Below are 22,700 nucleotides of genomic sequence, written 5' to 3'. Positions count from 1 at the left end.
TTCCAGGAATGAAAAGCTTAATATATGAGGCACGTTTGCGGACCCTGGGTTTATACTCAATGGAGTTTAGAAGGATGAGGGGCATCTAAATGAAACATATAGAATACTAAATGGCCTGAACAGAATAGATGTTGGGAAGATGTTTCCATTGGTAGGTGAGTCTAGGACCCAAGGGCATAGCCTCAGAGTAAAGGGAAGACTATTTAGAATGGAGATAAGGAGAAACTTCTTCAGTCGGAGAGTGATGAATCTGTGGAATTCATTGCCAGAGGCTGTGAAGGCCAGGTCATTAAGTATTTTTAAGACTGAGAAAGATAGATTCTTGATTGGCAAAAGGATCAAGGGATATGGGGAGAAAGCAGGAAAATGGGATTGAGAAACCTCAGTCATGACTGAATGGTAGAGCAGACCCAATGGGCTGAATGACCTAATTTCTGCTCTTATGGTCTTATGCCAAAGAAATTCAGTTCCTCTTCCACATTATAATGTGGGTGACTGCAAGAGGCCATGCAAGTCAAATATGACAGCAAAGGTCAGGGCCTCATTGATGGTGCAGATATAAGGAACCGGCTCAGATGATAATACACTTAAAACACTACATCTTCCTCTGTCTCATCGGCTTCAACTTACTAATGCAACATAACATTTAAAGTGTGATCAGTTATTAACCCTGGACAGGCAGAGTTAGATTTAAGTTATAGAATCACAAGAGCCTTTAGCATGGAAACAGATCCTTCAGTCCAACTCATCCGTGCCGATCAATTAAACTAGTATCATTTGTCTTCATTTGGCCCATATCCCTTTAGACCTTTCCTATTAATGAATCTGTACAAATGTCTTTTAAATATTGTAACTGTACTTGCATCTATCACTTCCTTTCACATTCCACCCATGAAGCACCCTTCATGTGAAAACATTGCCCCTCAGGTCCCTTTTAAAATGTTCCTCCTCTCACCTTAAAATTATGCCCTCTGGTTTTGAACTCCCCCACCCTGGGAAACACCTTTTCTATTCACCTTATTTATGCCCCTCATGATTTTTAAAACCTCTATAAGGTCACCGTGTGGGTGGCACGGTGGCACAGTGGTTAGCACTGCTGCCTCACAGCGCCAGAGACCCGGGTTCAATTCCCGCCTCAGGCAACTGACTGTGTGGAGTTTGCACATTCTCCCTGTGTCTGCGTGGGTTTCCTCCGGGTGCTCCGGTTTCCTCCCACAGTCCAAAGATGTGCAGGTCAGGTGAATAGGCCATGCTAAATTGCCCGTAGTGTTAGGTGAAGGGGTAAGTGTAAGGGTATGGATGGGTTGTGCTTCGGCAGGTCAGTGTGGACTTGTTGGGCCAAAGGGCCTGTTTCCACACTGTAAATCATCTAATCTAATCTCATCTCATCTAATCTAATCTAATCTATCTCCTACATTCCAGTGAAAGTAAGTCCCAGCATATCCAGCCTCTCCTTATAACTCAAAACACTCCAGTCCAGGCAACATCCATGTAAATATTTTCTGCACCCTTTCCAATTTACTAATATCCTTCCTACAGCAAAGTGCCTACACACAGTACTCAAAAGTGGCCTCACCAATATCCTGTACAATCACAACATGCATCCAAATCATATACACAATGATCTAAGCAATGAAGGCAAGCATGACAAACGCCTTCTTTAACACCCGGTCTACCTGTGTCACAACTTTCAAGGAACTATGTACATAAGAACATAACTCTGAGCAGGAGGCGGCCATCTGGCCCTTTGAGCCTGCTCCACCATTCAATAAGACCATGGCTGATTTTTCATGGACTCAGTTCGACTTACCCACCCTCTCACCATATCCCTTAATTTCTTTATTGTTCAAAATAAAAAAATCTATCTTAGCTTTCAAAACATTTACTGAAATAGCATCAACTACTTCACTGGGTAAGGAATTCCATAGACTAACAACCCGCTGGCTGAAGAACTTCCTTCTCAATTCAGTCCTAAATTTGCTCCCTCTAATCTTGAGTTTATGCCCTCTTGTCCTAGTTTCACCTGCAAATGGAAACATTCTCTCTACTTCTATTTTATCTATTCTCTTCATATGTTTCAATAAGATGCCCCCTCATTATTCTGAATTTCAGTGAATATAATCCCAGTCTACTTAGTCTCTCCTCATAAACCAACCCTCTCAAATTCTGGATCAACCCAGTGAGCCTCCTCTGCACCACCTCGTGTGCCAGTATATCCTTGCTCAAGTAAGGAGACCAAAACTGCATGCAGTACTCCAGGTGTGGCCTCACCAGCACCCTATTTAACTGCAACATAACCTTCCTGTTTTTAAACCCAATCCCTTTAGCAATGAATAATAAAATTCCATTTGCATTCCTAATTACTTTTTGTACCTGCAGACCAACCCTCTGTGATTCATGCACAAGGACACCCAGGTCCCTCTGCATAGCAGCATGCTGCAACTTCTTCCCATTCAAGTAATAATCCCTTTTACTGTTACTCCTACCAAAATAGAAGACTGCACATTTATTAACATTGTATTCCATCTGCTAGACCTTTGCCCAAAACCCTGGACTTTTTCTTTGACAATACTTCTCAGGACCCTACTGTGTAGGCCCTGCCTTTGTTTGTTTTATCACAATGCCATGCCTTGCATTTGTCTAAATTAAATCTTCTTAAACGGTCCTTGAACCCAAGTCTAACCTCAGCAAGTGCTTTTGAAGCATCCACAAATTCTCCTACCGTGACATCCCTTGGTATATCTTCATCTTCGTTCTGATACAGATGAGACAATGGAGAAAGACTGCATAAAGCCACAGTACAGAGGGATTTGGGAATCCTTGTGCATACATCACAATAAGCTAGTATTCAAGTTGAGCAGATCAGGGAAGCCAAAAGGAATGTTCCTTTTATTAAAATGGATTTGGAGTACAAAGATAGAGATTGCTCAAATTAAACAAGGCATTAGTCAAATTAACACGATAAACTGAAGCTAAGCATCTGAGGCCCAGAATAAAACAAGCCTGACAGAAAAACATAGGTTCATTGTTTGATAATAGAGCTAATTTGACTATTGTAGATAATTTCAGATTAAATATAAATAGGAGAAATGTTTTACAGATTAAAACTAAAATACCAGTCAGAAATCTTTCAAAACAATTAACAACTAAGTAAATAAAATAGAGATACAGAGGCAGGTAATGTGTTGTACCTGCAAAATGTGGGAGCTGGTAGACAATTTTTTTTTATTCATTCACAGGATGTGGGTGTTATTGCCTAGGCCAGCATTTATTTCCCATCCCCAATTATCCAGAGAGATTATCCATGTTGCTGTGGGTTTGGGGGTCACATGTAGGCCAGACTAGGTTAAGATGGCGGTATTCTTCCCTGAAGGACATTAGTGAACCAGATGGGTGTTTCTTGACAACCAACAATGGATTCATTCTAGAATTTCTTTTTTATGGAATTCCATGATCTGCTGTGGCAAGATTCGAACCTGGATCTCAGAACATTACTGGGTCTCTGAATTAACAGTCCAGCAAAAGTTCCACTAGGCCATTGCCTCCCTGCACTGTAGTTCATGGTGACATCTGCAGCAAGTGTTAGTTGCTTGAGAAATTCTGGTTCACAGTCAGAGTAATAGACAACAGTTATACAGCATGGTCCAACCTTTGGTCCAACTGGTCAGCACCAACCAGATATCCTAAACTGATTTAGTCCCATTTGCCAACTTTTGGCCAATATATCTCTAAACCATTCGTATTCATCTACGCATCCATTTTTAAATGTTAGAATTGTACCAGCCTCCACTATCTCCTCTGGTCGCTCATTCCATACATAACACCATCCTGTGAGAAAAAGTTACCACAAGTTACCTTTTTAAATCTTTCCCCTCTCACCTTAAACCTTTGCCCTCTTGTTTTGGACTTCCCTACTGTGGGTAGGGAAGACTTTGGCTATTCACCCTGTCCATGCCCCTCATGATTTTATAAACCTCTATAAGGTCACCCCTAAGCCTCCAATGCTCCAGGGAAAAAGGCCCCAGCCTATTCAGCCTCTCTCTATAACTCAAACCCTTCAATACTGGCAAAATCCTTGTAAATTTTTTCTCAATCCTTTCAAGTTTAACAATGTATTTCCTATAGCAGAGAGGCCAGAATTGAATGCAATATTCTAAAAGTGGCCTCACCAATGCCCTATAAAGCTGCAACATGTTGTCACAACTTCTATACTCAATGGTCAAAACAATGAAGGCAAGTGTGCCAAACATCATCTTCACTGTCCTTTGTACCTGTGATTCCATTTTCAAGGAACTATGCACATGCATCCCAAGGTTATTGTTTGACAACACTAGGGCCCTACAATTAACTGTATAAGTGCTGCCCTGGCTTGCCTTATGAAAATGCCACTTCCCAGCGTACTGGCCTATGTGATCAAGGTCCCCTGTACTCTGAGGTAATCTTCTTCATCGTCCATTACATCTCTAATTTTGGCGTCATCTGCAAACCTAATAACCATTGCTTCTATGTCCACATCCAAATTATTTATATAAATGACAAAAAACGTGGACCCAGCACTGATCCTTGCAGCACACCACTGGTCACAGGCCTCCAGTCTAAAAAAACAACCCTTTAACTCTTTTAAACAAAGGATCAGAACGAGATTAAAAAAAAGGTGAAGACTCCCCCCAACACCTAAACCTCTCCCAATCAGATACTCCTGGAATGGTAACAGCAATAATAAAATACAGAGTAAGGTTTTCTCTACCCTATCTAACCAGAAGGGAAAGTTTCTTTGACTCTCAAAAAAGAAAATACTACTTCTTTTCAGAATTGAAGGTATCAATAAATAAAATAAGACCTCCCTTGACTGCGCCAAACAATCTTAGCATAGGGACAAGGGGTTGATTTGTAAAATAAACTTCCTCCGGCTCATTCAAATGCAAAGGAAATTTAAAAAAACCAAATCCTTTCTGCCCCATCTCCATCGAAAGTACCAAAGACAGGGACAACCAGGGTTTTCAAAATCCAGAGGAAAGTTCCTCTACACATTTTAACTAAAAATATTAGCTCACCTCACGCCAAACCAATCAAGCACACTTGGGATAGGGGGGGTGCAGCATTTAAATACAAATACAACACAAACTTAAAAAGTCAAATGGAAACTTACATTAAATCAAAATATCATTATTCAAACGGATGATGCCCTCCAGCCCCTGAGACACTCGTCAGTCACAAAAGGTCTCTACTCTACCAGTGAACATTGGAAACATCCCTCTACCACCACCCTCTATTTTCTATCTTCAAGCTAATTTTGTATCAAATTGGCTAGCTTCCATTGGATTCCACGTGATCTAATCTTGCTAACCAGTCTACCGTCTTGCTGAAGTCAATATAAATGTTTACCACTCTGACTTCATCAATTTTGTCATCTCCTCAAAAAAGCTGCAGTCTGTACTTCAAACACTGCGACTCATCAGGGACAGAACGGTCACCTGGACTGTGTGCTACAAAAGGCAATCATACTCCTTAAATTAACTGTTTCAAATCTGGTCAATGGTCAGGTACAGGAGGATGTGACTACAATTGAGGTACAAAAAGGGATCCAGGCTATTGTGCTGCAGGAGCCCCCGCCCTCAAGCTTGTCTAACAAGTTTGCAATTCTTGCTCCTTGTGTGGATCTTATGGGAAATAACTTTCTTGGTTAGCCGTGGTTGGTTTAAATAGAGTATTAAGTTGAAGGAAAAAGAATACAAGGAGACAAAAGTCAGCAATAGTCCTGAAGACTGGGACAAATTCATAATCCAGCAGTGGAGAACTAAAACAGATAATAAAGAGAGGGAGAAAGTAAACTGAGTTAAAACTAGCAAGGAATGTAAAAACTGACAATAGAGCCAGTTTAAATGTATAAAATGGAAGAGGGGGTCAAGTTGAACACAGTGCCCTTAGTAAATTAATATGGGGAGACAGTTATGGGGAACAAGGAAATGGCAGAGGAGTTAAACTGTTATTTTGCAATCTTTACTGCAGATGATATATGGAACATCCAATTAATATTCAAAAACATTGGGGAGGAGTTAAGTACCATCACCATCACTGAAGTAGCATTAAACAAACTAATGGGACTAAAGGCAGATAATCCCCTGACCCTGAAGACTTACATCCTAAGAACCTAAAAAAGGTTGCTACAGAAATAGTGGAAGCATTGGTTGCAATTTTCCAGAAGTCCTTAGACTATGGAGAAGTACTAGAGGCTTAATAAACTGCCAGTATGATATCCAGATTCAAAAGGGAGGCAGGCAAAAAGCAGGTTACTGTTGGCTGGTTAGCTTGACATCTATTGTTGGTAGTGTATTGGAATCAATTATTAAAGAAGTGATAGTAACACATTTGAAAAATCATAATCCAATCAAGCAGCGTCAGCATGGCTTGATGAAAGGAAACTATGTCTGAGTAATTTCTTAAAGAGTGTTTTCAAGGAGGTATCAACCAAAGGGGATAGAGGGGAACTAGAAAATGTATTGCATTTGGACTTTCAGAAGGCATTCAACAAGGTACCTCACAAAAGGTTAAGTCATAAGAGCCCATAGTATTGGAGATAGTATACTGGTATGGATAGAAAATTGTCTAATGCAGATGACAAAAATAAGTGGAAAGGCAGACTGCAAGAAGAATACACCAGTTTACAGAGAGATCTTGATAGGTTAAGTAGGTAGGCAAAAAATTGGTACATTGTGTATAATGTGGGAAAATGTGAAGTTGCTCATTTTGGAAGGGAGAATAGAAGAACAATATTATTTAAATAGAGAGAAACTGAATAAAACTGCAACATAAAGGGATTTGGGGGCACTTGTGCATGAAACATATATGGCTAGCACACAGATGCAGCAGATAAGCAAGAAGGCTAATGAAATACTAGTCCTCATTTCAAGAGGATTGGAGTATAAGAGAAGGGAGTCTTACCACGACTATACAAGGTACTGGTGAGATCACATGGAGGGGTACTGAGAGCAGTTTTGCTCCCTAAATTTTAAAAGATATTATTTTATTGGAAACAGTTCAGAGAAGGTTCACTACAACAATCCCGTTATGGAGGGATTGTCATGTGAGCAAACGTTAAATAGTTTGGGTCTCTACTCATTGGAATTTAGAATGACAGAAGATCTCATTGATACACAAGATTCTGAAGGGTTCTGACAGGGTAAATGCTGAAAAGAGGTTTCCCCTCATGGGAGAATCTAGGACCAGAGGAGACAGTCTCACAACTAAGGGCAACCAATTTAAGACTGAGGTGAAGAGGAATTTCTTCTCTCAGAATGGTTGAGTGACTTTGGAACTCCTTGCCACAGAATGTGGGGGCAGAGTTCTGTATGTGTGTGGAGAGGTTCACCACACTACTACACACAGGTAATGAGGTTGGACAAGTCCACAAACCTAAAAACATACATGGCAATCTGAAAATCAAGCAAAACCTGACCAACAAGTTTAATGACATTTACGTCAAGAGCCACATAAATGTTCTAACTTGAATAGAATATGTGCCCAACCTTTCCAGTATTGTGAAAAATACATTAACGCCTAAAAAGGTGTAATATTAATGGTACAAGCACAAATTTGATAATACATTTGCATGGAGATTTGGAGAAATGTTGCATCCAAAGCTTTTGAATTTATAAAAATGATGTTCTGGTTCATTCTAAACATGTTTACACAGCACAAAAGATTTTTACACTTTCAAAACATGAAAAACAAAGTGATATTCAGATCTTATTAAAAACAGCTCAAAGACCATTACTTCTCCAAAAGATACTTTACTACTCTTCCACTCTGGCCAGTGACACCCTTCCTTACCTGACGATCATCATTTTCTCACCTTCAATCACTATCTTCCTTCATTCAACTTGGCATCAATTTTCCATTGCCAACCCGAATCCCACTGTTCTAGCACTCTTATCACATCTACATCCTACTGATTCAAGTTACAATTTTTATCATGATCTCTAATTCCTTAGCTCATTTTCCTTTTATTCTTCCTTGCCTCAGAATAGACCCTTAAAATCCTTCACCCTCCTAGCCCTTCTTTCTTCTCATTAATTTCACTCTTCCTTATTTTCCCATTTTCAATTTATATTACAAATGACCATAACACACACCATCTTTACTTCTAAGACACAGAATTCTCTCTTTTAAGGGCTGTACTCTATCTTCTTTGAGAAATCAATATTTGAAATGGACATTTTAAAACTACATCCAAAAAAATAGCAGCAGCAGCCGCCGCTTTGAAATAAAATAAAGAAACTGAAAAGGAAGTAGCTATGATGCTCAGGGAATAAAAGCTATGTACTCCATTATGTTTGCAGAAAGTTTTAGACAGTTTAAGAGAGTGGTCCAGGAAATGGCTGATGAAATTCAACAGAGGTCTTGCACTTTGGAAAAAAGAAACACAGGCATGGACTATTTTTTAAACAGTGAGAAAATTCATAAAGCCAAAGTACAAAGGGATCTGGGAGTGCTAGTCCAGGATTCTAAAAAGGTCAATTTGCAGGTTGCGTCTGTGATTAAGAAAGCAAATGTAATGCTGTCATTTATCTCAAGAGGGTTGGAATATAAAAGCAGCGATGTGCTTCTGAGACTTTATAAAGCTCTAGTCAGGTCCAATTTAGAATACTGTGTCTGATTTTGGGCCCCACACCTCAGGGAGGACATACTGGCACTGGAGTGTGTGTCCGGCGGAAATTCACATGAATGATCCCTGGAATGGAAGGCCTAACATATGATGATCGGCTGAGGATCCTGGGATTGTATTCATTAGAGTTTAGAAGGTTGAGGGGAGATTTAATAAAAACTTACAAGATGGCTTAGAAAGGGTGGATTCTGGAATGTTGTTTCCGTTAGGCGGGGAGACTAGAACCTGTGGGCATGGCCTTAAAATTAGAGCGGGTCAATTTAGAACAGAAATAAGGAGACATTTCTTCAGCCAGAGTGTGGTGGGCCTGTGGAATTCATTGCCACGGAGCGCAGTGGACACAGGGTGTCTTCAAGGCAAAGATTGATAAATTCTAGATGTTGCAAGGAATTAAGAACTACAGAGAGAGTGCAGTAAGTGGTGTTGAAATGCCCATCAGCCATGATTAAATGGCGGAGTGGACTCGATGGGCCAAATGGCCTTGCTTCCTCTCCTATGTCTTATGGTCTATTAAATATTCATGCTTTAATATTTCACTACATCAGAGCTTAAAGAGTTATTTCGGAAATTATACTAAAAGAAAATATTTTTAAAATTCTGTCAGCTTTAAACAAAAGGATACAATACCATTGTATACTAAACTGAACAATGGGAAGTAGCAAATAAAAATCTAATATTAAACTTAGTATAAAATTAGTCAAAGCAACACTGTTGTAACATTGCTGATAAAAGTTTTTTTTTTAACCTTTTCATTTTATACTCATCAAGACAATTTGCAAAGAGTACTGAAGGAAAGGAAAAATATTTATACTATATCAAGAGCACGGTGATTGGTTGGCAAATGAAAAAAACCTGATCGATAAGCGGTCTTACCATGGAGCATGAACCGGTTAATAATGACAAATAATTAATTGTCAAGCTTTAAATTTTAATCGTGGAGGTTGACTGCTTCATTTCTGAAGGCAAATGCCTTGACCGCTCAGAGAATGGTTATCACCTATTTTGTTGCGTTAAAACAGGTGCAGTACGTATGCACGTTTTTCTGTGTCTACTTCCAGTACATACAAGTGGGTCACATCACAAATCCAACTACAATATTAAACTGGTTGCCAGCATAATTCTTGACATAGTCGAGAGTGCAGCGCTGGAAAAGCACAGCAAGTCAGGCAGCATCCGAGGAACAGGAGAATCGACGTTTCGGGCATAAGCCCTCATCAGGAGATCGCACAAATTGCAGTTAGAGGCAATTTGGTAATTAGGTATTTCCTCTGTAGTCACTATCAAGTGTCCAGAAAGGAGGGATAAAAGCAAATTATTGGAATCCAAATGAAAATCAAACACTGTTAGAAAGAATAAAAGAAGAGCTATTACTGAGAGAGTATTGAATCTAGATACTAAATTAAAAAGCAAAAACTCGACAATGGTAATTTCCAAATTGGCACTCCAAACTGCATATGTATTAGAATAGGGATAAACATCAGTAAAGCACACTTATGTCAATGGATTAATGTTGGAAGGAAGGATACATTTCTCAGAGAAACTGGCAGTAGAACAAACAAGTAAGACAGACGCAGCACTTGAAGCAGGCTAAGTCTGAGGTCCTACCAATAAAGATAAATAGGGTGTAGAGAAATACTTCTAACCAAAAAAAAGAGTAGGTGGAAACCTACCCTAAAGATACAAAAGGGTAAACAGCAAAGACTAGGGTACAAAAGGGGTTAACATATAAATACTTTGGAACAGAAAATATTTAGGATGTAATAAAATATCTTTTTGACAAAGCAAAACTGAGGAAAAATAAAGACATTATAATGCTGAAATACTGCGTAGAATAAAGACAATCATAAGTATGACAGATCAAAAAAATGTGAAATACATTGCTATGCAAGGGGTGGGGGTGGGGAGATAGTTACCCAAAGTGTTATATTCATGAACATACATCGAGGTTATTTATGCTTTTCACTCATTAATAAGATTAAAGGGAATTATGTCCCGGACATTCCAGAGACCTGACTATAAGTTCAACCAATTTTGAAGCATCTTTAGAAAGGGCAGGAAAATTGAGCAGAAAATATTAGAATCAGTATTGGTGAAATAGACAATTACTTGGGGAAATAAAGGAATTCAGCCAAGGTGAACATCCAGTAGAATTCAAGCAAAAACAAATACAAGACTCTGGAGGGAAGTAGCTACTAGTCATCTTGTGAGAATGTGCAAATAAAAAATTCAGGACCTATGTAGTAGAAGCAAAAGCCACAAAAAAACTTTAAATTTAATTAAGACAAATCTTCATGGGATAAGAAATAAATTGGCTACAATAAATTAGATGAGCTGTTAATGGGTAATTACATGGCAAAATAAAACATTCCAAGATATTTCACAGAAGCATTATAAAACACAATATGATAATGTCATGCATGGAGATACTAGATGAGGTAATCAAAAACCTGGTCAAAAGACAGATTTTAAGGAGTGCCTTGAAGGAACAAAGTTAGGTGAGGTGGAAAGGTGAAAGAAGAGAATTTCACAGCTCGGAATCGATGCAATTAAAAGCAAAGTGGGGGAGCAATGAAAATCAGGGATGCTCAATCTATCAGAAATGGACATAAAGGATTTTGAAAATAAAGTTGAGAGTTTTAAAACCAGTAAATTATTTTATAGAGAGAATGTAGGTCAGCAAGTGCAGAGTGATAAATGAAGGGGAGATGGTGCATTTTAGGATACCAGTTGCAAGATCTCAGATGATCTTAAGTTAACTAAGTCTAGAATATGGGAGAACAGCCATAACAAAGGTTTGAATAAACAGCAGGTGAGCTGAGGCAGGACAAAATGGAAACCCAGGTGGTTTCATTGAAGATGCAAACTTATCAAAGTCAGAGTAGTACAGCATGGAAAAAGACCCTTCACTCCAACTAATTCATGCCAACCATAATCCCAAACCCACCTGCCTGCATTTGGCCCATATCCCTCCAAACATTTCTTATTCACTTACTTCTCTAAATGTCTTTTAATCATTGTAACTGGACCCGCATCTACCACTTCTGGAAGTTCATTCCATACATGAACAGTGTAAAAAAGAAAAAAATTGTTCCTTGATCTTTTTAAAATCTTTCTCCTCTCACCTTAAAAATATGCCCCTGGTCTTGAAATCCCCAACCCTAGGAAAAAGACACCTGACATTCACCTTATCTATACCCCTCATGATTTTATAAATCTCTATAAGGTTACCCCTCAACCTCCTATGCCACAGTGAAATAAGTCCCAGCGTTTCCAGCCTCTCCTTATAACTCAAACCCTCCATTCCCAGCAACAACCTGGTAAATCTCCTCTGAACCCTCTCCAGCTTAATAATATACTTTCTATAACACAGCAACTAGAACTGGACAAAGTACTGCAGAACAGGCCTCACCAATGTCATGTACAATCTCAACGTAATGTCCCAACTCCTATACTCAAAGGAGTGAGCAATGAAGGCAACCTTGCTAAATGCCTTCTTAACAATCCTATCTATATGTGACACAAACTTCAAAGAATTGTGAACCTTAACCCCACATCTCTCTTTTCTTCAACACTACCCAAGGCCCTACTTTTAATTGTACAAGTCCTACCATTGTTTGTTTTTACCCAAATGCAATGCCTCGCATTTATCCAAATGAAACTGCATCTGCCATCCTACAGCCCACAGACTCATCTGAACAAGATCTCATTGTAACCTTAGATAACCTTCTTCACTGTCACTATATCACTAATTTTGGTGTCATCCGCAAACGTACTAACCAAGCCTTCTATATTCAAATGAGTCAAATGTGATCCAGCTTGCGAATACATGTAATCTGGTTTAGTCTTAATCAGTTGTCAGGGAGCAGGATGGAAAGGGGTTTGGAGCCAGAATTGAAGACAGTGGTTTCAAGTTTCAAAATATCTAATTGAAAGGCATTTCTGCTCATCCAGTTCTGGAGAATCAGGGATCAAATTTAATATAGGAATAGAACAATAGGGGATTTGAAAGACATGGTGCTGAGATGAAGCTAGGTCACTTACGAGTATATCAAAATGACTGCTATGCTTTCAGTTAATATCACCAAACAGCAGCATATAGTTGAGAAATAGGAAAGGACCAAGGATGGACGCCTGGAGGATACAGAATATAAATGATGCAGGATCAGGAGTTCAGTGATACTCTGGCAACAGTGATGTAAATAATGAAACCTGGTGAATAAAGTCCTTTCCTACTAGATGACAGTGGATAAACTTTGGAAGAGTTGATTTGGTCATACATGTCAAAGGCATCCTTTATTATAGGCTTACTTTTAATAGAGCTATTATGGTACTGTGGCAGGTGCAGAAATCAGAAGTTCCAAGCAAGAATTTGGGAGGTGACAACAAATTCAAGGATAAAATAAAGAACTGCGGATACTGGAATCTGAAACAGAAAGAAATTGCTGGAGAAACTCAGCAGGTTTGGCAACTTCTGTGGAGAGAAAGCAGAGTTAACGTTTCCAGTGGTTCTTCAAAACTAAACAGCTACTGCCACTTAATTTCACACAATTGGTCACAACATTAAGTAAAAACAAACGTGCAAACCAGTAATTTATAAGTAGTTTATATGAATCAAACTACTTCCAGGTTAGCTGCAGGACTTTTTTCTCGCTGTTGATGCAATTGCAGGTGTTTTGGGAGATCTCTTTTACTCTTTTAGAGTTTGAATATAGTTACCATTGTTCCAGAGGAGCTCTCATTAGACAGAGATGTGTGAAATTTCATTTGTGGATCACCATACCCCAGGCGTAGGACGAGGTCAAGAAGGTGGGACCTTCATGGTGACCTCAAGCGAAATTGAACCTGTACTGCTAGCATTGTGATGCAGAGTAATGCCAAGAGTGTAAGAGTAAGATAAACTTTATGAATTGAAGGACTGAGTACTGATTAACAGATGGTTGATAGGTGACAGGAAAACAGGAAACTGAGCAGTAGAGGAGACTTGTGATGCCATTTGTAGGATATGCCATTTTTAAATGGACCTCACATTGTTGAACAATTCAATGTGTTTTCAAACAGAGAGAATGTTGCAGAGACACTCTATATCTTCAAGTGCAGTATCCTGGATATTGGAACTACTTTCCCTGTATTCACCTTCTCTGCTGTTTTTCCCAACCACCTCCTACACATCTGACTGTAGATAGTCCTTCGCCAATGCAAATACAAGACGTCTCACCTTCACTCATGATTTGTACAAAGACCTCCAGAGCAACGTCAGAAAAGGCTGTGCAAGCTGTTTTGCATAATCTACCATTCCTCTAATGTCTCAGTCCAAATTCATTCATTTCAAAAGGATTTTAACATTCTGATAGCCACAGTGTACCCCTAGCTGGTAACACAGGTCACTCAATGTGCGGCCTCCTGCTGGTATATGCAAACAACAAAGGAATGCTGATACATCGTATCATCCGTCGTCATTTCCGCCACCTCCAAACAGACCCCGCCAAGGATATATTTCCCTCCCCAGTCCATCAGCGTTCCGAAAAGACCACTCCCTCAGAGACTCCCTCGTCAGATCCACACCCCCCACCAACCCAACCTCCACTTCCAGCACCTTCCCCTGCAACCGCAAGAAATGCAAAACTTGCGCCCACACCTCCCCCCTCACTTCCCTCCAAGGCCCCAAGGGATCCTTCCACATCCGTCAGAAATTCACCTGCACCTCCACACACATCATTTACTGCATCCGCTGCACCCGATGTGGCCTCCTATACATTGGGGAGACAGGCCGCCTACTTGCAGAATGTTTCAGAGAACACCTCTGGGACACCCGCCAACCAACCCAACCGCCCTGTGGCTGAACACTAACTTCCCCCTCCCATTCCGCCAAGGACATGTAGGTCCTTGGCCTTCTCCATCGCCAGAGCATGGCAGCACGACACCTGGAGGAAGAGTGCCTCATCTTCCACCTAGGAACCCTCCAACCACAAGGGATGAATGCAGATTTCTCCAGTTCTCTCATTTCCCCTCCCCCCCACGTTTTCTCAGTCCCAACCCTCAGACTCAGCACCGCCTTCTTGATCTGCAATCTTCTTCCCGGCCTCTCCGCCCCCACCCCTCTCCGGCCTATCACCCTCACCTTAACCTCCTTCCACCTATCCTATTCCCAATGCCCCTCCCCCAAGTCCCTCCTCCCTACCTTTTATCTTAGCCTGCTTGGCACTCCCTCATTTCTGAAGAAGGACTTACGCCCGAAACGTCAATTCTCCTGTTCCTTTGATGCTGCCTGACCTGCTGCGCTTTTCCAGCAACAGATTTTTAAGCTCTGATTTCCAGCATCTGCAGTCCTCACTTTCTCCTCATTAAAAACTGAGCACAATATTTCAGGTTTGACCTGCATTTTCTATAATTCCAAAGCATTATGTACTTTGACATGCTATATCAAAGCGCGAGGGGAGTGAGAAAAAAAAGATGCTGGCCCTTTGATTAACATTAAGTCAGTAAGTCTAAGTTATCCTATGTAAGTCTAAACCTTGATTTTGGCTGCCCTTTCTCACTATGAAGTTAGTTATTGAATCCAATTGCATAATTGTTACTGCACCCAAGCTCATTCATTGCTTGCAGATTGTACATAAATATTTCATATTCTACTTATTCTGCTACTTCTTGCCAAATTTATTGTTAAAACATCCAATTGTAATCTCCTTTACACAACAATATATTCTGCTATTTAGGCATCAGTTAGATAGCACTTAAAATGCACCTGTGACTATTGTTGCTTTTTTTCTTCTTAACCCTAAAGTTAATTGGACTAATTATTGGCAATGACCCTTGAACAAACATATGCAGTAACAAAGCAGCAGAAAACATGGCAATGAATTAAATAATTAAATAAGGTTAACCAAGATAAATTATTTGCAATACTAATGAATTTATATTTGAAACAGTGTCATTTTAGATTATTTCTTGAACATAATTTTAAACATAAATTAAAATAAAAGCTATCCTGAAAGAAAATGGCACATCACATACAGCAGGAAATGTTGTACTTTGTTCAAGAAAAGACAGAAAACAGATAAGCAAGGTAATTATTGACCAGTTACTGTCTCAGTGCTAGTAGGAAAAATTGCTAGAATAAGGGATACACCAGTTAACACTTGAAAAGATGAAGCTAATCTGGAATGGTAAACTCAGGTTTGCAGTGACCAGTTCATCCTTGATTATTCAGTTCTAAGGAAATTAGGAAGTTATAGGTAAAGCCAATTTAAAAGTGTATTTAAACTTTGAAAATTAATACCACTATTTACAAACAGCACAACTATGGCAACAAAGGTAAAGTGACACCATGGATACTTCTTTCCATGTTTAGCCTATACAGAAAGCAAGGAGAATAAGGAATTAACAAATTTTGGTGGCAACTATGTAGTGATGTAACTTCAAAACCTGCCTTGAATTCATCAATATTCTGAGAGCTACCACTGACCAGAAATGGAACTGGAACAGCCAACTAAATACTACAGCTACAAGTAATTTCAGAAGCTGGGAATACAGTGACAAGGTATTCACCTCCTGACACCACCATCAACAAAGCAAAGTCAGGAATGTGAAACAAACTCCCAGTTGCCTGTATGACTACCGTTCCAAGAATGGAGGGGAGCTAATGTAACCCCAGTATTTAAAAAAGGGGGTAGAGAGAAAACATGGAGTTATAGGCCAATTAACCCAATATCATTTCTAAGAAAATTATAGAATCCAAAACAAAAGATTGATGAACAGAGTACAGGAAAACAGGAGAGAGTAAGCATGTATTTATGCTAGCAAAATAATGCTGGACAAGTGTATTGGAATTCAAAAGGTCCCATCCACATAAACACATAAAATTAAAGTGCATGGGATTCGGGGTAGTGTACTGACAAGGATAGAGAATCATATAGCAGAGGGGAAACAAGAGAATAGGAATAAACAGGTCATTTTCTGAGTAGCAGCCAGCAACTGGAAAGGAACGGCAGAGATCAGCACGACCCCAGCTATTCAAAATATATATAAATGATTTAGAAGAGGGAACTAAATGTAATATCTCTACGTTTGCAGACAGTAGAAAGCTAAGTGGGAGGGTGAACCATGAGGAGGATGCAGAGAAACATTTGTGTGATTGGACAATTGAATGGGCAAATGCTAGGCGGCTGTCCACATTGACGTCAAAAACAAGGCGGCAGATTATGATCTGCATGGCAATAGTTTTGGAAAGGGGGAGGTGACCTGGATGTCCTTGTGCACCAAAAAATAAACATGCAGGTGAAGAAGGTAAAATGGTACATTGGCTTTTGCAACAAAAAGATTTAAATACAAGAGCACAGATGTCTTGATACAATTGATCAGGATCTTCATGAGACCAACTTCATATTGCGCATAGTTTTGGCCTCCTTATCTGAGGAAAGATGTTCTGGCTAAGGAGGGAGCACAACAAAGGTTTACCAGACTGATTCCAGAGATGGCAGGATTGACAACATGAAAAATTCAGTTCGAAAAATGTTCACTAGAGTTTAGAAAAATGAGGGAAAGTATCTTAGAAACCTATAAAATTCTAACAGGACTAGACAGTTTTAATGCAGAAAGACATTCCTAATGATCTCGGAGCCCAGAACCAGGGGTCACAATGTAAAGATATGGGGTAGGCCAATTAGGACTGAGATGAAAAGAAATACTTCACCCAGACAGTGGTGATCCTGTGGAATTCTCCACCACAGAAAGCAGTCAAGTCAAAACACAATGTTTTCAAGGTGATAGATATCGTTCTTTGGGGTAAAGGGCCAAAGCGAGAATAGGGTACTGAGCAGGACTGTGATCATACTGAAAGGCAGAGTAGGCTCAAAGGGTCAAATGGTCTACTCCTGTTCCTTGTTTCTACATTTAATATTCAAAAGCTCAATATTATTTAGCACACATCAGTACACTTAATTAGCATCTTGTCACCACATTAAACATTCACTTCATCCATCACCAGCAAACAACCACAGCGCACTATAATATCTATAAGGTGGACAGCTTGCCAAGGTTCCTTCAACGGGGGCTTTCAAACCCGTGACCTCTACACATTAAAACAAAGGCAGCAGGTACTCGGGAATACCACCATCAGTTCAGTGAAGCAGATCAAGAAGGCAACTCATTACTACAGGCATAAGGATAGATATTTCAGCCATAATACTTTAAAAATGGAGGTTTTTAGTCATATTTTTCCCCAGCACGCTGATTTACAGCAGTACCGCTGTAGGCTTGGGACCAAGTTACTTTGACAACCAAGTTGTGGGTTCCAGGAAATTAAGAAGAGTGTTAAAAGGTAAAAAAAAATGATATTTAGAAAGGATAGCCCAACAGTCTCCATTTCCAAACTCCAAATTAATAACTAAAAATAATCCTGGGTCTTAAAATAAATTCTTTGCACATCCTTTACTGTTGAAAATCAAGTCCATCCTCATGACATCAGCCTGACATTCACAATTAAAGTGCCAAAGCAAATAAAATTGAGATATTCACAATACCAAAAAAAAGGACAAATCCAATCTAACCAAATACTATCCCAACAGTCTCCTCTTAAATTATCAAATTGATGTAACACACAATGGCAGATTGTCAAGTAGCATTTACTCACCAATAACTTGCTTACTGATGCTCAGTTGGCATCGTCCAGAATCATTCAGCTCCAGGTCTAATTGCAGTTTTGGTTCAAGTATGAACCTACTTGTATCAAGATCTGGACAACATACAAATTTGTGCTGGTAAGTGGCAGGTAACATTCAAGTCACACAAGAAGGCCGACGACCATCTTCAAAAAGGGAGAAGATAACCTTGACATAATTTAGTCCCACCATTGCTGAATCTCCCATCTTCAACAGCCTGGGAATTATCATTTGCTAAATGTCTAACTGAACTAACACTATCAGGCTGGTATTCTGCAGCAAACAACGATTCTGGATTCCTCACACCCTTTCCAAAATCTATATAAGTAAGGAGAATGAACATTCAACAATTGTCTGGGTAAGATCTAATGACATTCTAAAAGCTTAACATCATCGAGGTCAAAGCTGTCTGCTTGATCAGCACCCATTCAAACCCTACACCACAAGCACAGTATGGCAGGAGTGTATATCATTCGTATAACATACCAGCAGTAACTTTAACAGTATCTTCCAAATCACGAACCTCTACCACCTAGAAGGAGCTGATCAACAGGTGCACGGGGACACTACTTGAAAGCTCCGTTCCAAGCTGTGCAGCAAATTGACTTGGAATTGAAATCACCATGGTCAAAGTTCTGAAACTCTCCCTCTAATAGCATTGCGGATATGCTTACCGTGTGGATATCAGCTTAGTTTATCAATGGCAACTAGAAGAGACAATAAAAAGTAGCTTTACATCCACATCTCATGAACTGAGAAAATTTCTCCAGTCCTTGTTTTGGCAGAAATTAATGAAAAAGATCAGGAAATTGCTTTTTCAAAACAATCCCAAAATTATATGTTTGTCATTGATTAAAAATAATTTTAATAATCCCAAAACTTTATTTTCAAAACCATTTTTGCTGTGTATTGTTTTCATTTACCTTTCATAAAAACATTAAGGTCTTCAATAAAACAAACCATATTTTCAAGAAGGTTAAATTACACTAAGTTCAATATATAATTTACTATGTTACAAGACTTTCAAGGTGAAGGTCATTCATTTCCAAATGCAAGCTGCAATTTACACAATTCACTGATACATATTAAAGTATCTTCCATGCTTATATAAATACCCTAATAAGCAGTTTTTAAAAAATCTTTACCAGGAAATGCAGAGTATATAATTTGCTGTCAGCTGTAATACAAAATCTTTCCTAATTTTTTTTTCCTGAGGAAGATCTTAATTTTTGTAGTCATTTCTGTAATACATGTTACTGTTCATTCCTCACAGCTTTATATTTATTCTGCCATTATCTGTAAAAATATCAACTCAGAACCTCTGAATAGAACTGCTAATATGAGAGGAGTTACTTTTATTTAGATTCTCTCCCTACATAAACAATTACCAGCATTACTAAAATCAACCTAAATCCTAGCCTTAAATCATATTATAATCTCACTGAACATTTAAACATCACTAATGCTTTTATCACTCATTTCTTCTCTGTATAATAGCATTAGATATAGCTCTGTTTTCTTTGTATTATCCCTTTTGCAATTACTGACATTAATATTTAAGTCTTTCCTTTTGGATGGATATTTTTCTCCCAGATCCAAGTAAAATTAAAAGGAGCTAGGCCTCATTGAGTTAAGAAAGTATGCGTTCCCCCTTGTTTCAAGTAGACTTTGTTTTGATTGTTTTTGTTTTCTTTATTGGTTATTGTGATTGTTTGCTGGGTTTCTTTCTGTTTATTTCTGTTAATAAAAAAGAATTTAAAAAGTAGTATGAGTTGATCAAATTACTAAATGTGAGAAGTAGCAGAATTCAATATTCATGCATACAGTAGAAATAAGTAGTAAGGATAAAAGTTAATTTTTAAAAATCAGTCTTTGAATTGTTCACAGAGAGTTAATAGTTGAATGTTACAGTCATTGCAGAGCAGTTTTCCAGTAGTATTGACGCTCGTAGCTGAATAGCTGGTTTAGTTTTAGTCTTTAGTTTTGAAACTGGTCGAGATTCTGTAGTTCTCATTGCTTTTCATTATGATTTAATTCCAGCACTCATTGAAAGAGTGTATCCTTTTGTTGTCTGACTTCATTTTGGCTGATTTACATCACTGAGTCACAGAGGTCTGCATCACAGAAAAGGGCCTTTTGGTCCATCAAGTCTGCTTCAGTCAAAAATAAGCAACCTAATTACTCTAATCCCATTTTCCAGCACTTGGCCAATAGGAAATGCCTGTAGTCTTGCATAACCCACAAGTACACAAATATTTCTTAAATGTTAGGAGGGTTTCTGTCTCTACCACCTAGACAAGCAGTGCATTCCAGATTTCCACTCGTGTTCGAATGAAAATAAAATTTCCTCACATCCCCTCTAAATGTCCTGCCCCTTACCTGAAATCGTGGATCACTGATCTCTCCAGCAAGTGGAAACATACTTTCTTATCTCCCCCATCTAATTTTATTCATCTCAATCACATGCTTCCTCAATTTCCTCTGCTCCTAGGAAAACAACCTGAGTCTATCCAATCTCTCTTCATAACGAAAACTCTGAATGAGAAGTGTCTTCCTTTACCTGAAGCACAGAGGTAACTAAGGGAAAGTTCGACTGTGACCCTTCACATCACATGCTCTAACTGATACAAGATTGAGGCAAAGAAACATGTCCCACTAGCACACTCCAGCGGAGTTGAGAATTGGATTTTCAATCTTGTTCTTTGCATATTTTTCAAAAGGAAAAACAAAATTTGTTTGCAGTTTGAAATATAATCCACAGAGGTGACTCGCTATTGAACAGGGATCTAGACTGTTTTATTTTGCCTCTTCATACATTTGAAGGGCCATTTTTCAAAATTCCTTTTGCATTGGTAGGTGCGACATTGTCTAGTGAGAGGCCCGCAGAACACTTAACTTACATCGGAGTCAATTTAGGCTGTATCAGCCCTCTCTTAAAAACATATACTGGAATCTCAAACTAAAAGTGCCCATAGTACTTCGAGATTCTGACCATGATCATGAAAAAGTTTAATGCAAGTGATTAGAAAATAGTTTCTTCATAGGGAATATTTCCACGTAATTAAATATATACATAATATTGTAGTCACCTACAGTCCTGTAATGATATATTGCATAATATGATGCAGTTGATAATAAGTGCAATGAATACAGTTGCCCCATGAAATGTGACTCTGTGACTGCCAAGACCTGCCTATTATCTTTCAGTCTTAGTTATTGTTGAAACGTATAACACAAACTAAATCATTTTGATCTGGATTGATTTAACAATTTACTGGGGAGGGGGCGCACAGAGCTGCCAGTAATTACCAGAATTACATTCGAATAACGTGACTTGACGGGAATCCTCTCAGTATTTAGTACACACAGCAAAAAAAATTATGTGTAGCCAGGTTGCCTCTTATTTTAAAGACGTTTCATTGTTAATATATAGTTGTACTGCTTCAGTAATTACGGACTTTAATAAGGCTGCACATTACTATCTGATTTAAACATATTTTCTCGCTAACTCATCACATACAGCAGGCACGGCATCAGGTTTCATACTGTACCTGGTTACTCACATAAACCCACCTACACTACAGGTAACTGTTTACCTTGTCGCTCAGGTTCTCCGGCTCCTTCTCTGCTTTTCTCCTCCTGGGCTCCGTCATCTCTCGGTGTCTCACTCGCCCGGTCACCGACTTAGCTGCTCACTCTGCCCGTCTCCCAGTATCCCCACTAACCGCCTAGCCCTCACTCTCACACACTCCCCCCCTCCACTCTGTCCCCGGTAAGCGGTTTGCCCCTCACCGGTCTCCCGCTGTCTCGGTGTGACCTGTGAAACTCGCCAGTAAAACTCCCTGATGGGGGTGTGGGGTGGGGGGTTGGCGGAGGGGAGCCGGCCGCTGGGCTGGGAGTTGGGGCGGGGCCTTGGTCCAGGCTCGGGCTCGAGCTGACACTGACGCCGCTCTCGTGCTGACTGACGCAGGTCGCCTGGTAACCGCAGCCGGGCTCAGCTCGAGCCGCTGAGCTTGAGGCGGGGGCCGTTTGGCGTGCGCGCGCGCTCTCTGTCTCTCTCTTTCCCCACTCCCAGCAGCAAACTACAGCAATCGGCATTCATTGATTATCAAACTTTGTACAGAGATGTCTGCGGCAAGGAGGAAGGGACAACCCAGATGAAGTAATGCCCTTCTCTCCCCAACCGAAATGTCACTTCTTATTATTAAGCCAACCGGTTTCACAATCACCAGCAGGACTTTTTTTTTGGCAGGAGCTCGATCATTGGTAGTTTATTTTTAAGATTAAAATAAACAAAATTGTTTTGCAAAGGCATTTCCATCGTAGTATATTTCTATCGAATTCACCTCGTTTCATAGGAAATCCAAACGTGTTCGTGG

General features: G+C 39.5%; 1 protein-coding gene across 2 annotated transcripts in view; it reads right to left on the bottom strand.

The window, feature by feature from the left end:
* cds1 (CDP-diacylglycerol synthase (phosphatidate cytidylyltransferase) 1) overlaps window positions 1-22,448 on the bottom strand; it is a 133,194-nt gene extending 110,746 nt beyond the window's left edge. Inside the window, exon 1 of one of the 2 annotated variants that reach the window (XM_072594557.1) lies at window positions 22,114-22,448. In XM_072594557.1, the coding sequence (XP_072450658.1) occupies window positions 22,114-22,419 (306 nt within the window). In that variant the 5' untranslated portion in view covers window positions 22,420-22,448. Of the gene's footprint in view, window positions 1-21,917 lie in introns of both variants that reach the window. The other variant, XM_072594566.1, reaches the window with a different exon arrangement.
* Window positions 22,449-22,700: the final 252 nt, after the last annotated feature.

This window comes from Chiloscyllium punctatum, chromosome 1 (genome assembly GCF_047496795.1).
Source record: "Chiloscyllium punctatum isolate Juve2018m chromosome 1, sChiPun1.3, whole genome shotgun sequence".
In the NCBI taxonomy this organism is placed as follows: Eukaryota; Metazoa; Chordata; class Chondrichthyes; order Orectolobiformes; family Hemiscylliidae; genus Chiloscyllium; species Chiloscyllium punctatum.
The sequence above is the reverse complement of the archived record's forward strand: the minus strand, read 5'-3'. Positions and strand labels throughout refer to the sequence as shown.